Source organism: Oncorhynchus keta, chromosome 27 (assembly GCF_023373465.1).
Source record: "Oncorhynchus keta strain PuntledgeMale-10-30-2019 chromosome 27, Oket_V2, whole genome shotgun sequence".
In the NCBI taxonomy this organism is placed as follows: Eukaryota; Metazoa; Chordata; class Actinopteri; order Salmoniformes; family Salmonidae; genus Oncorhynchus; species Oncorhynchus keta.
The window spans coordinates 45,930,840-45,945,771 of record NC_068447.1 but is presented as its reverse complement, the minus strand read 5'-3'; the positions used below and the strand labels follow the sequence as shown (position 1 = coordinate 45,945,771).

The window sequence follows — 14,932 nt, the reverse complement described above, 5'->3', positions numbered from 1 at the left end:
GGGATTTCAAATTATGCAACCCTTCCCACCACAAATGAATGAATCGATCAATAAAGAAGCATTCGCATTTTAGTTTCAGATAACAACCTCCTCGTCACCATATTGTACACCTGTACAAAACATTAACATTAGACTGACCAGGTGAATCCAGGTGAACGCTATGATCCCTTATTGATGTCACTTGTTAAATCCACTTCAATCAGTGTAGATGAAGGGGAGGAGACAGGTTAAAGGAGGAATTTTAAGCCTTTAGACAATTGAGACATGGATTGTGTATCTGTGCCATTCAGAGGTTGAATGGGCAAAGCAAAAGATGTGCCTTTGAACAGGGTCTGGTAGTAGCTGCCAGGCGCACTGGTTTGTTTCAAGAACTGCAACTCTGTTGTGTTTTTCATGCTCAACAGTTTCCCGTGTGTCAAGAATGGTCCACCACCACCCAGCCAACATGACACAACTGCGGGAATCATTGCAGTCAACATGAGCCAGCATCCCTGTGGAAAGCTTTTGACACCTTGTAGAGTCCATACCTTGACGAAGTGAGGCTGTTCTGAGAGCAAAGGTGGGGGCATCTCAATATTAGGAAGGTGTCCTTAATGTTTTGTACACTCAGTGTATAAATGCAGGCTACATTTTACATTTGAAAAGACCGTGATAAAAGTGTGTGTCTGTGTGCGCGTGGATGGGGAATATATAATGGCAAGGCAACACAAAGTTTTTCATTTGCCAGGAGATGTGAGAAAAACATTTGAGGGAAAGACAGGCATGCAACCAGGCGCGCCCCTTTCTCCGCCACATCCCTCAAACACACACCGCCCTCTCTACCCCCACCCCACAAGCTGAGCTGAGCGGGCGGTTGCGGCCCAGTGGAGCGGGGCAGGGTGAGGGACAGGAGGGGAGGGAGGGGGGCAGCGCTGGGAGGTCAGTGGTAGTGCAGCCAGGCGTGCCAGCACCTCTCTTTTTCTCTCTCTCTCTCTTTCTCTCCGCGTGTGTTTGGATAGGCCCGCCAAGGAAGCCGCAGGAGAGCTTTATGGACAGGTAATGACTCCGCCATTCTCTCCCCAGACAAAAACAGAGGGAGGGTGGGTAGGAGGGAGAGGCTAACAGTGAGAGGGAGAGAGATGGAAGAAAGTGCAGCAAGGTTGAGTTTTGCAGGATAAAACGAAAAGATGCCACTGAGAAGGCCTCATATCAGCATCAACGTCTGAAAATAATATTTTTGTATACAAACAAATGTACCCAAACCTGTATATTCATGTGTGTTTTTCTTCTAGCATGATATCTTCCATTCAATCACACTACTCTGCCATCTGTCATTTGAGAAACACTGAGTTGAGTGAGTAACACACTCCCTCCCTCTCTCTCACACAGACACACATACACACGTGCACACACACGCACACAGTGTGTCAAGAGGCGACAGAGAAAGAGGATGATATCACTCGACCACTCTGCTATCAGATGAGGTCAGAAGTCTGCACACACACTGGAAGGAGAGAGTAGTTCCATAATTCTCTCTGCTGATAGACAGGCAGTCCACCTTATTTAGCTAACTCCCACAGTCCCACCCCAACAAATGCACAGACATTTGCACACACAAACATGCACAAACACATCAATACTAAAAGTACAACTTATTGGCAAGTTTACACATAGTGTAACACAATCCCTCCCTCTCTCACACAGACGCACACAGCATAGCCAGTGTGTGCGTGTGTGTGTGTGTGTGTGTGTGTGTGTGTGTGTGTGTGTGTGTGTGTGTGTGTGTGTGTGTGTGTGTGTGTGTGTGTGTGTGTGTGTGTGTGTGTGTGTGTGTGTGTGTGTGTGTGTGTGTGTGTGTTGTGTATTGTCTGTGTTTGTGTGAGAGAGGGAGGAATTGCGTTAAAGTATGTGTAACCTTGCCAATAAGTTGTACTTTTAATATTGATTCCTAGCACTGTGGCCACCCAAAGTGCAAGACTCCTAGTAGATAAGTAAATCATTAAAGATTCAGTCATTCTCTAATTTGGCCAATTCACTAAGAAACACACGAGAGTATAGAACCACGCATCGCTTCTGCCCTGAAAACAGATCCTGTGGTTGCCATGGTAGTATAGCCTCAGTGCCATGTGGGACACACACAGGGACTCACACACACTGCACACAGCAAAAGCACCTACACACACTCAAAAAAAATACATACACATGTTTGTGCATACACATGCTTGCACACACACACACACACGCACATACACCCACACATACCAGGGTTTCCATTAAACGGCAATAGCCGGCTTTTGGCCGCTAAAAAAATATTAAAGGCCGATGAATAAAATTGCCGCTGGCCAATTGCCTGGTAGAAGAAGAGAAAATCCCATTGCGAAATTATGCTTTTTAGCCAATTCGTTAATGGAAGTACCAGTCGTTTAAAATATATTTGGCTGGTCATGATTATTAGTCTATTGGTTAATTAAAACATTTAGTGGAATTAAATTGTCAGGTGTTTACAGTATATTCGTTATGTATCTTATTTATTACATGCGTACAGCTTACAGATACAGAGCCTTTGAGCTGAAAATCTGTCAGACAGTGCGAGACACATCACACCACTTCTCAATGATGTGGTGTGCATTTTGAAAACCTATACTTAATTGTTTAAAACCTGAACATTTGAATACATTTTATGAGGCATGTCTTACCTTGCTTCAAAATAGCCTAGCCAAAATCAGACCATTTATAGTTTATATAAACTTTCTTTCATTGTCCAGTAGACAAAAGCACAATCCTAGTCACATTTGCAACCCATGCTAGTTGCTGCATATTAGTTGCTGCATATCTCTCGTCTTTAAAAATTCCGAACTGACATTTTCATCTCTATCACATGAAACTGATCCCATGTGTGCGGTGCCTTTTTGACAATGGTGTTTTCCGCTCATTTAATTATGGAGCGAACATTTGCGATTAGCGTACTGTCTTGTGTACATTGCTGCGCTTAGAATGTGGGAAAATGATATTTTATCAACATATTAAGCTAAACGTCCTGATCTGTTTCATCAGACTCATTGCTTTTTAACCTTTTTTTTATGTAGTCTAGGCCTTCTGGTTGTATGAATTTGGAATCTATCGTCCCACAACTCTGTAAGAGTCTGTTTAGAATAGGCTATTTCTTTATCGACAAGCTGACCAATAGAATAGGTCAACTTTTCATACTGATAGTGGATTGACATAGGCTTGTGATTTTGCTGTTCGTTAGGCTACTCATGTCTTCAAAGTGCACATCAGAACATGGTAAAAATGACCTCACATAGTTGCATCCTTGACTTGCAAATTCTGTTAATATGAATGACCATAATCAAAATGTGATTTCTGCCATTCTGAGCACTGTGGGTGGACGGTGCAGGTTACGTACCCAATGCATATGGGTCCGGTAAATGAAAATGCTGCTGGTAAAATGTCCGGCGCCACATTTTCCAAACGGAAACCCTGACACACACACATACATAGACACACACACTCTAACCCCCTGCGGAGACTGAGCTGTTGAGAGACACAGAGGCGTCAGCCCCCCAGCCCTACTTATCCCCCTCATCACAGTGGCACTCAGCCAGTAGCAAGTCCCAACAAATAGCCACATCAACTCAGTAACCAGCTCTATGCAATATCTATAGAAATGTACTTACATTGCTACTGTACTGGTAACTGCCCGTTCACTTGTCCATAAGCAAGGCACTAATATAGATTACTCCCTTATAACTACTGACTAGTCCAGATATCAATTGAAAGTCTACTGCTATGGCTTGGCAGAGTCACACTGGGTTACAATGTTAAATATATTGAAATCAACACTAAAATCAAACAGGAAATTTGATTTTGAAAAAGGAACCTATGGTTCTTTTAGTTTTCAACCACCCCAAATGACTGGTGGTAAAATAGATTCCTAGGCAGGGATGTATATGTAATAACAGTAAGAGTAATCTCCCACAGTCCCTAACATGGAGATGTGCGTGTGTTAGTTTGTGTGTGTACATCTGCGTGCCTGTGTGCATGTGTGTGTGTGTTGTTCATTCTCTCTCTGTGGTCAGGATGCAGGAGAGGGGGAGCCCCCTGATTGGAGGAGATCTTTACGAGCCGGAGGAGGAGAGTGTAATTTCCTGCCGGCCTCCTTTGGTTCCGCTGGAATAACACAGCGGAGGAAGCCCGGCTCTCCCGGGAGCACACACACACACACACACACACACACACACACACACACACACACACACACACACACACACACACACACACACACACACACACACACACACACACACAAGCTCAAACACACGCTCTCTCTCTCACACACACAGTCAGCCTGCCTGGCCGAGTGGCTTAAAGGGACATACACACGATTTTACTACCCCTCTCTCACACATCGACCACACACACCGGAGCATGAAGAGCAATGCTTTATTAACATGTTCTATTGTTCTATTTTATTCATGTCCATGTCCTAATCATGAATTCAAACCGTGTCATACCTCAACACTACAACACACACAATATCATATACAAGCAGACAAAACCAAACATATGTCATACCACACACACTTTTGTCACATCTACACACACAGTGTTTCCATGCACAATAGCTGTGGACGTATTACTTCATCACTCAACCACTAGTATCCTAACTCAACGTTAAAGTCGGCCGGCATTACTGGTACAGGACACCACTGTTGAATGTGATCTAAGGTCTGCAGGTCCAGGCAGAGATCATTGCGGAGCGGTCTGCGTTCTTCATGCTACGGGCGAGAGCCGGCGGTCAGACAGACAATTTGGGGATGAAAATATTGTCCCGCAGATGATTTGAAAACGGACCTTCTCCTGCTTTGTACGCGTCAGCCTATCTATTGTATTAAAATCACATTATTCATACACTTTCATTATTCGCTGATTCCAGTTAAGTAGCCTATTTACCTCTCCTCTCCTAGTTAGGAATGCGAGGTCAAAGTGCGTTTTGTGTGGTCTCAATTAAATGCATGGGCGGAGAGAGCACAGTGCAGTTATATTTCCAAGGGAATGAACTCAACTACGATTAGGCAACAGTACTACAGTGTCCATGAATAAATCATATTGTCTGCACTCAACCAACGTGAATTGTGCTGCAATCAAAACATTTGACTATGACTGGAAAGGAAAAGGCATGACGCCCCGCATACCATGGTGTGCGAAACGTTATGACTTTTCAATAAATATTGATTATCCATTTATTTGTCTCTGCCTGCAAATCGTGCCCACTCCTAAAAGGTAGGCTATATCCTATATGCAAAACGTAGCTCCAGAGAACGTGTGTCAGCCCTCATCGTTCTGGCTGCTTCAATTTCTGTAGCCATACCACTCCTCTAGTTGGTCGTGCGAGACCAGGTGCACGTGTAATCTCAATTAAAAAGACTAGGCCATAGCCTTCATGGGCGGAGAAGCACGGGGCAGTTATCTTTCCCAGGAAATTCACTTCCTAAATATGACGACGCTATATTGCCTAGAAATACATATTGATCAGCCATATTTGTCTGTTTGAAAATCATTCCACTCCTAAAAAGTAGGCTATAAGTCAAATGTAGATCAAGAGAAAGTGCAAGTGTCTGCTCTTGCTCCAACTCTGCTCTCTTCGAACTAAGTCTCTGCCGACACCGATAGCCTAATATAATGGGTCATGTGAGAATCTCTGGTCATTTAAACAGATACTTTGGGCTTTTGACCATGAGCATGCTAGCATATTCCCATAAACTTCCAGTCATTGCGCTAATGCTAGTTAGCATTGACTCACAAAACTACCTCTAACTTCCTTCATACTGGACACAGAGACATCCAAAAATAGTATCCAAGAGTTCATTTGACTCTGGAGAAGTAGATACATTGACTAATTTCCAAAATCCCAAAGTATCTCTTTAACCTATTTCTTAGGTTATTTTGCTCATTTTTATATTTCTTATAAGGCGCTACATTTCTGGGAACACGGCTAGCTAGCTCAAGGGCTCTGGCTACTGTTAGCCAGCTGGGTAGAAGGATGAAGTTCGAAAGTAGCGTTAAACAGAGCCTGACCTCAGCAGGAATAGTTGACTGAAATGAAGATACTATAAGTTCTCAGAACAAAATAACTAGTGAGTAGTGAGACAGACAATGATGAGGAAGGCTGCAATGCAGGAAGCAAAGGAGACACACAGCGAGAGGAAGCTAGCAGAGAGAGAGGTTAGTGGTACAGTGGTTTAAATGGGGTCCCCTGAGAGAATCTGTAATCTTATCAAACACATGTTAGTCACTAGTGTACTTTAGTAGTTTACAACACAGAAAACTGCATTGCAGTGCAGCTCACATAAGATACTAAGAACATGAATATAATTGATAAGATATCACATTTCAATATGAATATAAATGTTTTCAATATTTTGGGAGACCTGATGTGCATTTTGTGTCATTTTTAACTATAGAAAAAGTCAATTTGCCATTCCCTATAGACCTGCATGAAAATGCAATCAAACAATACAGTTCTAATCTTGATCGCCAACTGGGGTTCATAGTTTACCCCTTTTCTTCTTTTTTTTTACCACTCATGGGTTTCAACCTGTGCCACTTTGTGCAACTTTCTGCTACTTGAATGCCAAACAGGAGGCTATCTACAATGGATTGCCTTCTGTTGTGCCACAGATGACATAAATAAGATGATACGATGTATGTGAGCTGCAGGTAGACAGACCAACAACGTGTTTTTCTGGCAGTAATTTCAGGTTTGTTAAAATCACAGCCTTCGTTCGTGACAACAATTCACAGGAACCCGCACTGCCACACCAGGCAGTAGATAGAAAACAAGAAACCATCAGACAAGCAAGCACGTCTGTGGAGAGAAGAGCCTGCCACTTCTGGCTCAGCAAACAACAGGCACAGGCAACAATGGGGTGTGCACACTGCAACGAACAATACCATTACTATAGGCTTTTGTGTCAGGTCTCAGAAGGGAAACTCATGACAAGGTTCTTGAGTCATGTCACTCTATGACTGTACATTTTTTCTGTCAGTAAAAATGACATACATTTAGAAAATGAAAAGACAATTTGCAGACAAACCTAACAATATATATTTATTTCTGTTCAGCACTTTGAGATATCAGCTGATGTACGAAGGGCTATATAAATACATTTGATTTGATTTGATTTGATATATTGTGCCTCTGTTTAACTGCAGCAGCATCTACATATTTAGCCAACAGAGTGAAGCCAACATGCTATAACTTCAGTATACCTAGTATATCCATATCTGAAAATGATATATGTTGAATTTCTCCAAAACTCATCTATTTCTATATTCTCCGCATTTTTTTGGGCCAATGCATCCCATTTGAAATGTATTTTCTATGGACCCTATGTGGTGGTGTATATCTGTATTCTTGGCTTTGAAAAGCGTCCCCGGTTTACCTGTATCACTCAAACACCTCCGGCTTATCTAAACCGCCTTTGCCTTGCGTGCTTCGCACACTTTAATCACCAGTAGCCACGCTCAGTAGCTCGCTAAGCTTCTTACGCCCTTCCCTCAAGATTAGCGGTTGGGAACGACGACAGATGCGCTCCGTAGCGATAAAAAAAAAAAACAACACACACACACACTTGCGCACCTGTGTGAACAAATTCACCGCCGGTGAAGAACTCACTCCAAGCTGGCACACTGGCACAGACGCCATGCCTGTGACGCCTGTGACGCATGGCATGATGTCGTTAGCTCAGCCAAACGGGCACCGCAGGGCAAACACAGCCCGGTGCAACAGCTAGGTGAGGGACAGCAGCAAAGGACATTAGAGCCATGACAATTAGATCAATCTAGCAAGGGGAGCCTGGCTAGTCACCCATTCATATTACTTATTAACTTTGTCTAGAATTGTCCTATTCATTCTGTGCTTCATGTAGTAATTTGAGCCAGTGTTGATGTCAATGTTGTCTTAGCATCTGTGAGGAATGACAGAATGAATTTATATTGAACAGCGTTGTAGTTCAACTAGTCATTTCCATTTTGCAGTACTTGGTGATAGTTTAACTAAATGCCAGTTGAATAAAAACCTTGTATACACTAATTTTGACTTGAGTTTCTGTATATGACAGGCTGTCGGGAATATATGATATGAAACTATCGGGACTCATCGCCAAAGCATTGAGCATTTAAGACCAATATTCTGAATAAGTTATGTCACAAAAGGCAGATCAGAATGGATCATCGAGTATATATTGATTGCACACTCATGCAGGCACACTCCCTCTAAACCAATGGTTCCCAAACTGTGGGTCGTGAGGGGTCGGCAGGAACAAACATATAAACACAACATGTAAAGTGTTGGTCCCATGTTTCATGAACTGAAATAAAAGATCCCAGAAATGTTCCAAAAAAGCTCACAAATATTGTGCACACATTTGTATACATTGCTGTTAGTGAGCATTTCTCCTTTGCCAAGAAAATCCATCCACCTTACAGGTGTGGCATAACAAGAAGCTGATTAAACAGCATGATCATTACACAGGTGCACCTTGTGCTGGGGACAATAAAAGGCCACTCTAAAATGTGCATTTTTGTCACACAACAAAATGCCACATATCTCTCAAGTTTTGAGGGAGCGTGCAATTGGCATGCTGACTGCAGGAATGTCCATCAAAGCTTTGAGCAGAGATTGCATACGCAGCCTCCAACGTAATTTTTGTGAATTTGGCAGTATGTCCAACTGACCTCAAATCCGCAGACCACGTGTGACCACTCCAGCCCAGGACCTCCACATCAGACTTCTTCACCTGGACAGCCACCTGGACAGTTGATGAAACTGTGGGTTTGCACAACCGAAGAATTTCTGCAAATACTGTCAGAAACCATCTCAGGGAAGCTCATCTGCACGCACGTCGTCCTCACCAAGGTCTTGACCTGACTGCAATTCACAGTCGTAACTGACTCCAGTTAGGCAAATGCTCACCTTCGAGGGCCACTGGCACGCTGGAGAAGTGTGCTTTCACGGATTAATCCCGGTTTCTACTGTACAGATGGCAGACAGCATGTATGGTGTCGGTGGGCGAGTGGTTTGCTGATGTCAACGTTGTGAACAGAGTGCCTCATGGTAGCGGTGGGGTTATGGTATGGGTAGGCATGAAATGTTCTGGATTGACAGACCTTCATGTCTTAAAGTAATGATGGACTGTCATTTCTATTTGCTTATTTGAGCAGTTCTTGCCATAATATGGACTTGGTCTATCACCAAATAGGGCTATCTTCTGTATACTACCCCTACCTTGTCACAACACAACTGGTTGGCTCATTAAGAAAGAAAGAAGTTCCACAAATTAACTTTTAAGAAGGCACACCTGTGAATTGAAATGTATTCAAGGTGACTACCTCATGAAGCTGGTTGAGAGAATGCCAAGAGTGTGTAAAGCAGTCATCAAGGCAAAGGGTAGCTACGTTGAATAATCTCACATTTCTTCACACATTTTTGGTTACTACATGATTCCATGTGTGCTATTTCATAGTTTGATGTCTTCACTATTATTCTACAATGTAGAAAATAGTACAAATAAAGAAAACCCCTTGAATGAGTAGGTATGTCTAAACATTTGACTGATGCTGCAGATATATATACACTGCTCAAAAAAAATAAAGGGAACACTTAAACAACACAATGTAACTCCAAGTCAATCACACTTCTGTGAAATCAAACTGTCCACTTAGGAAGCAACACTGATTGACAATAAATTTCACATGCTGTTGTGCAAATGGAATAGACAACAGGTGGAAATTATAGGCAATTAGCAAGACACCCCCAAAAAAGGAGTGGTTCTGCAGGTGGGGACCACAGACCACTTCTCAGTTCCTATGCTTCCTGGCTGATGTTTTGGTCACTTTTGAATGCTGGCGGTGCATTCACTCTAGTGGTAGCATGAGACAGAGTCTACAACCCACACAAGTGGCTCAGGTAGTGCAGCTCATCCAGGATGGCACATCAATGCGAGCTGTGGCAAGAAGGTTTGCTGTGTCTGTCAGCGTAGTGTCCAGAGCATGGAGGCGCTACCAGGAGACAGGCGAGTACATCAGGAGACGTGGAGGAGGCCGTAGGAGGGCAACAACCCAGCAGCAGGACCGCTACTTCCGCCTTTGTGCAAGGAGGAGCACTGCCAGAGCCCTGCAAAATGACCTCCAGCAGGCCACAAATGTGCATGTGTCTGCTCAAACGGTCAGAAACAGACTCCATGAGGGTGGTATGAGGGCCCGACGTCCACAGGTGGGGGTTGTGCTTACAGCCCAACACCGTGCAGGACGTTTGGCATTTGCCAGAGAACACCAAGATTGGCAAATTTGCCACTGGCGCCCTGTGCTCTTCACAGATGAAAGCAGGTTCACACTGAGCACATGTGACAGACATGACATAGTCTGGAGACGCCGTGGAGAATGTTCTGCTGCCTGCAACATCCTCCAGCATAAACCGGTTTGGCGGAGGGTCAGTCATGGTGTGGGGTGGCATTTATTTGGGGGGCCGCACAGCCCTCCATGTGCTCGCCAGAGATAGCCTGACTGCCATTAGGTACCGAGATGAGATCCTCAGAACCCTTGTGAGACCATATACCTCATGTGGCTGGAGTGTGTCAGCAGTTCCTGCAAAAGAAAGGCATTGATGCTATGGACTTGCCCGCCCGTTCCCCAGACCTGAATCCAATTGAGAACATCTGGGACATCATGTCTCGCTCCATCCACCAATGCCACGTTGCACCACAGACTGTCCAGGAGTTGGCGGATGCTTTAGTCCAGGTCTGGGAGGAGATCCCTCTGGAGACCATCCGCCACCCCATCGGGAGCATGCCCAGGCGTTGTAGGGAGGTCATACAGGCACGTGGAGGCCACACACACTACTGAGCCTCATTTTGACTTGTTTGAAGGACATTACATCAAAGTCGGACCAGCCTGTAGTGTGGTTTTCCACTTTAATTTTGAGTGAGACTCCAAATCCAGACCTCCATGGGTTGATAAATTTGATTTCCATTGATAATTTTTGTGTGATTTTGTTGTCAGCACATTCAACTATGTAAAGAAAAAAGTATTTAATAAGAATATTTCATTCATTCAGTTTTTTTTTTTTTTTTTTTTTGAGAAGTGTATATATATATATATATAAGGAACTCAGTCCAGCTTTCAACTTACTCTTGAACGTTTTAATAATAGAATGCACAAGGTGCAATTTCAAAATTGGGTAGTGCATCATCAGTTTTCCTCTTGTCATGTCAGTCATTGCATACCATAGAGAGCTAGCTATTTATAACCTGTAAGAGATGTCCAGATCAACTGGCCCACGTCAGCTAATGTTTTTTAGTTCGATTTTTTTAGCCCATAGATTTTATTGTAATGTTTTAGTCACTCAAATATCACAAGAATACACATTAGACATGGCAAAATGTATGGAATTGCAAGAAAATTAGCTTTAAAACTGAAACATTTTCTCCGCACCTCATGACAAAATGTGTATAATTGCTGGAAATCATGTGTGCCCACAGAAATATATGTGGTGTGTGTATGTGGGGGCTGCTCTAGAGCGCCTTTTAACTGTCAACAAATAACTCTATTTTCATTTAATAAGAGCTTGTACCCTCTTTCCTTTTCCCTCTACTAACTATCAATAAAACAAGTTTAAAAAGAGCAATGCTGCTTACTCTGTGTCTTCAATTGAAATAAAATACAGCTGAGAGCAATCTTTTAGCCCATTCGTCAACACAGCCAATTGAGTTCAGCATGGCAACATACACATTTGAAACCAATGATGAATCAAGAAAACAGATGTAAGAATTGAAAGGCTGATGGAACCATAATCTTACCACTGGAGACGAAATTCGACACCCAGGGCAATCACAGATTGGAGGATGTACCTGTAAGATTCCTTTGGACATAAGGGTCTTCAAACTTTTCCCTGAGAGAGAGAGAGAGAGAGAGAGAGAGAGAGAGAGAGAGAGAGAGAGAGAGAGAGAGAGAGAGAGAGAGAGAGAGAGAGAGAGAGAGAGAGAGAGAGAGAGAGAGAGAGAGAGAGAGAGAGAGAGAGAGAGAGAGAGGAGAGAGAGAGAGAGAGAGAGAGAGAGAGAGAGAGAGATGAGAGAAGAGAGAGAGAGAGAGAGAGAGAGAGATGAGAGAAGAGAGAGAGAGAGGAGAGAGAGAGAGAGAGAGAGAGAGAGAGAGAGAGAATAAGCAATGACAAATAAAAGACTGTACTCATACAGCACCCACTGAATTCTGCAGCTGTAAATCAATTATACTATGGAGGTGATTATAAAATGACTCGATCTTCAGTAGCCTTAGCTATATTTGTATAGTGAATCTAAGACTATGTTATCAGAGTCTACACCTGAAATGTACACAAAGGGAAATAGAAAAAATATATATATATTTTTTATTGTGCAACACTAAACTTGGGTCATTGTTGAATGATCACAACTCCAAAGGCAAAACATGACATAAACATTACTTTTGGAATTGCCAGCTTGTCAAACCAAATGAGTTGAGCCCCGTGTGGTAAGATAGGTCTACATATGTATACATAGGCTAGTGTCACTGTATCTAAAGTCAAATATGAAACTATCCATTATTGGGCTCATATCATTTTTACACCCTCATCCAACAGAACTTGGGGCAATGCGTGTCAATTCCGTATGAGTAACCTCGGCTAAGGTGGGGTTCAAAAACAATTGTGTGTGCAGCCAGCGCAATAACACGTAATTAGTCAAAATAGGCCCATAATAAGTAAACAGCTATAGCATTCATTATTCCTATTATAAATCATTTCATAAACATCTACTGATAACTGTCTTTTGCCTGAGCCACTGCAAAACTTTTCAAACCAAAATAGTAGCCAACTAATAACATAAAACATGTCATAGACCTACTCATTTGAGTGTCCCGGATTTTAGTTGACTATGTTACGTCTACCCCTGAGTCCAGGTTAATATTTTGGATAGTTGCAACTCATCCATAATCAACCTGAAATAACCAAAAGGGTCAGTTATAGGCTTCAACTTCGAATCATTAAATTCCCTGCATTCAACAGCATTCTATTATATTGAGGCAGCGACACCCTTTTCATTTACTATGATACGTCTACCACTGGGACTAGGTTGATATCTCGGATAGTTGCAAATCAACCATAATCCACCTGAAATAACCAAAAGAGTATGGAATAGGGTACAACTTCTAGTAGCCTAAAATCATTTAATTCCCTGCCAACATCATTCTATTCTGTTGAGCTGTCAAATGCCTTTTCGCCTGCTGTTACACTCAACACTCAACGTCCACCAACTGTCATATAATGTTTTAACATTACTGAACCCTAAATATGAAAGTTTTTCACCTTAGTCCACGACTCCTGACGCCCCGTTTTGAGAATGGTCGCTGCCTGTGAAAATACAGCGATGTATGCGCCTTTTCTCATCTCTCCTTACGCACGGTAGTTGGTGTATATTGCTGAGTATAACCCTTTAACTACAAAACGCAGAACCAACCCATGGAAACAGAATTTCCACTCACCAAAACAATGACAAAACCTTCAATTAGGTATCACCCTTTAAAATAAATATAGGCCTACTGTAAAAAAAAACAACAAAAAAAACATTTAAATATGATATTTGCTGTTTGCCTACCTTTGTGCCTTATACTTCGTTTCCAATCTTTGGCGGTCTCCCTTCCACTGACAAACTGGAACTCGTTCGGGGTGAGCCACTCGCCCCGGTATTTGATTGAGGGTCCCTTACTACCCTGGCACAGTTTGTTAATGTATAGCAAAGCCTTGTTCTCCCCGCATTCCACCTCGATGCATGGTTCCCCGTTGTCAAAAAATGGCTGAAAGTCGGGGATTGAAGAAAACCTCTCCAGCATTAAGTCGTCCGGGTGATGGTGAAGGTGTTGCTGCTGGTGATGGTGATGCAGCGCCGAGTCGCGGAGCCCCAAATACGCACGATGATGGGCGAATAAATGGTCGTATTGCGGTGGATGCGGGGTCACCACGGGGATAGTGGTGGCATTTAAAGGAGCCAGGTATTCGCTCTGGTTGAAGGCAGCCAATGCCATATCGTCCCCATCCAGTCTCTCCTTTTTGATGGCAGGCATGTTACTGGGAGCGAAGCGCCGGTAACAAGTGATTAACAGCTAGTCTGACCCAACTTGTGTGTCCTCTTTTCGGAGTTGGTCAGTCGCCCCAATCTTGAAGAAGCGCCACTTTGCTTTACGCAGGGCTCCGGTGTTGCTCTGTGACAGTGGTCTGTTGAACTTCCCCGAGAGATTGCCATTCACTAGTTAACAGCTCTTTTAGCCGCGGCGTTCTCATCCGCCACGCTCACAGCTCCACTCGCATGGGGTTCTCGCAGTGCTCCTGCCTACCACACTTAATCGGACTCGCGCCACTAATACCTGACATGTTGGAGTGACCAGTCCTTAGCCGTGGACATCACATTATGTCGTTATCCACAATGATCATTGACACTGCTCTTCAGTTTATTTTATTTTTAAACAGTATTGTTATGATGTTGGTATCTCTTATTTTAACTTCCTTTATTTATTCATGTTTACAGTTACTGTTGTCCTCCGTGCCTTCCAATGGGCTGATATTACGCAAAACGTTCTACTTGAATTAATAGCCTGAACAACACAGGCAATAATGTATTGTATTGTTTATTAGCTGTGCTTGACTTGGGCATGTGCTCAACCGAGCTGAGTAGGCCTACCGGTACCACAAACGTTCTACTGCTTGAGCTCCGGTTCCTCTCAAATGTATTGTGAAACTCCTGTTCCTAAATATAAACAGTACTGTCACCCAAAATCGCTGTTATTCTTTGTGGTTAATTTGCTAGACTATTGTTGAATATGGGTCGTCTCATCACTTATACCATGCCTATTTCAAGTCTATAGTTCTAGAAAATATGAATTCATT

General features: G+C 43.0%; 1 protein-coding gene across 4 annotated transcripts in view; it reads right to left on the bottom strand.

Moving 5' to 3' along the window:
- Nucleotides 1–14,678, bottom strand: part of LOC118360348 (sterile alpha motif domain-containing protein 11-like) — a 104,716-nt gene extending 90,038 nt beyond the window's left edge. Inside the window, exons 1-2 of one of the 4 annotated variants that reach the window (XM_052482547.1) lie at nt 13,647–14,678; nt 11,838–11,929 (exon numbers count right to left, since the gene is read on the bottom strand). In XM_052482547.1, coding sequence (XP_052338507.1) covers nt 11,838–11,929; nt 13,647–14,112 — 558 coding nt within the window. In that variant the 5' untranslated portion in view covers nt 14,113–14,678. Of the gene's footprint in view, nt 1–11,837; nt 11,930–13,357; nt 13,436–13,646 lie in introns of those variants that run through there. The other 3 variants (XM_052482546.1, XM_052482545.1, XM_052482548.1) reach the window with 3 other exon arrangements.
- Between the last annotated feature and the right edge of the window lie 254 nt (nt 14,679–14,932).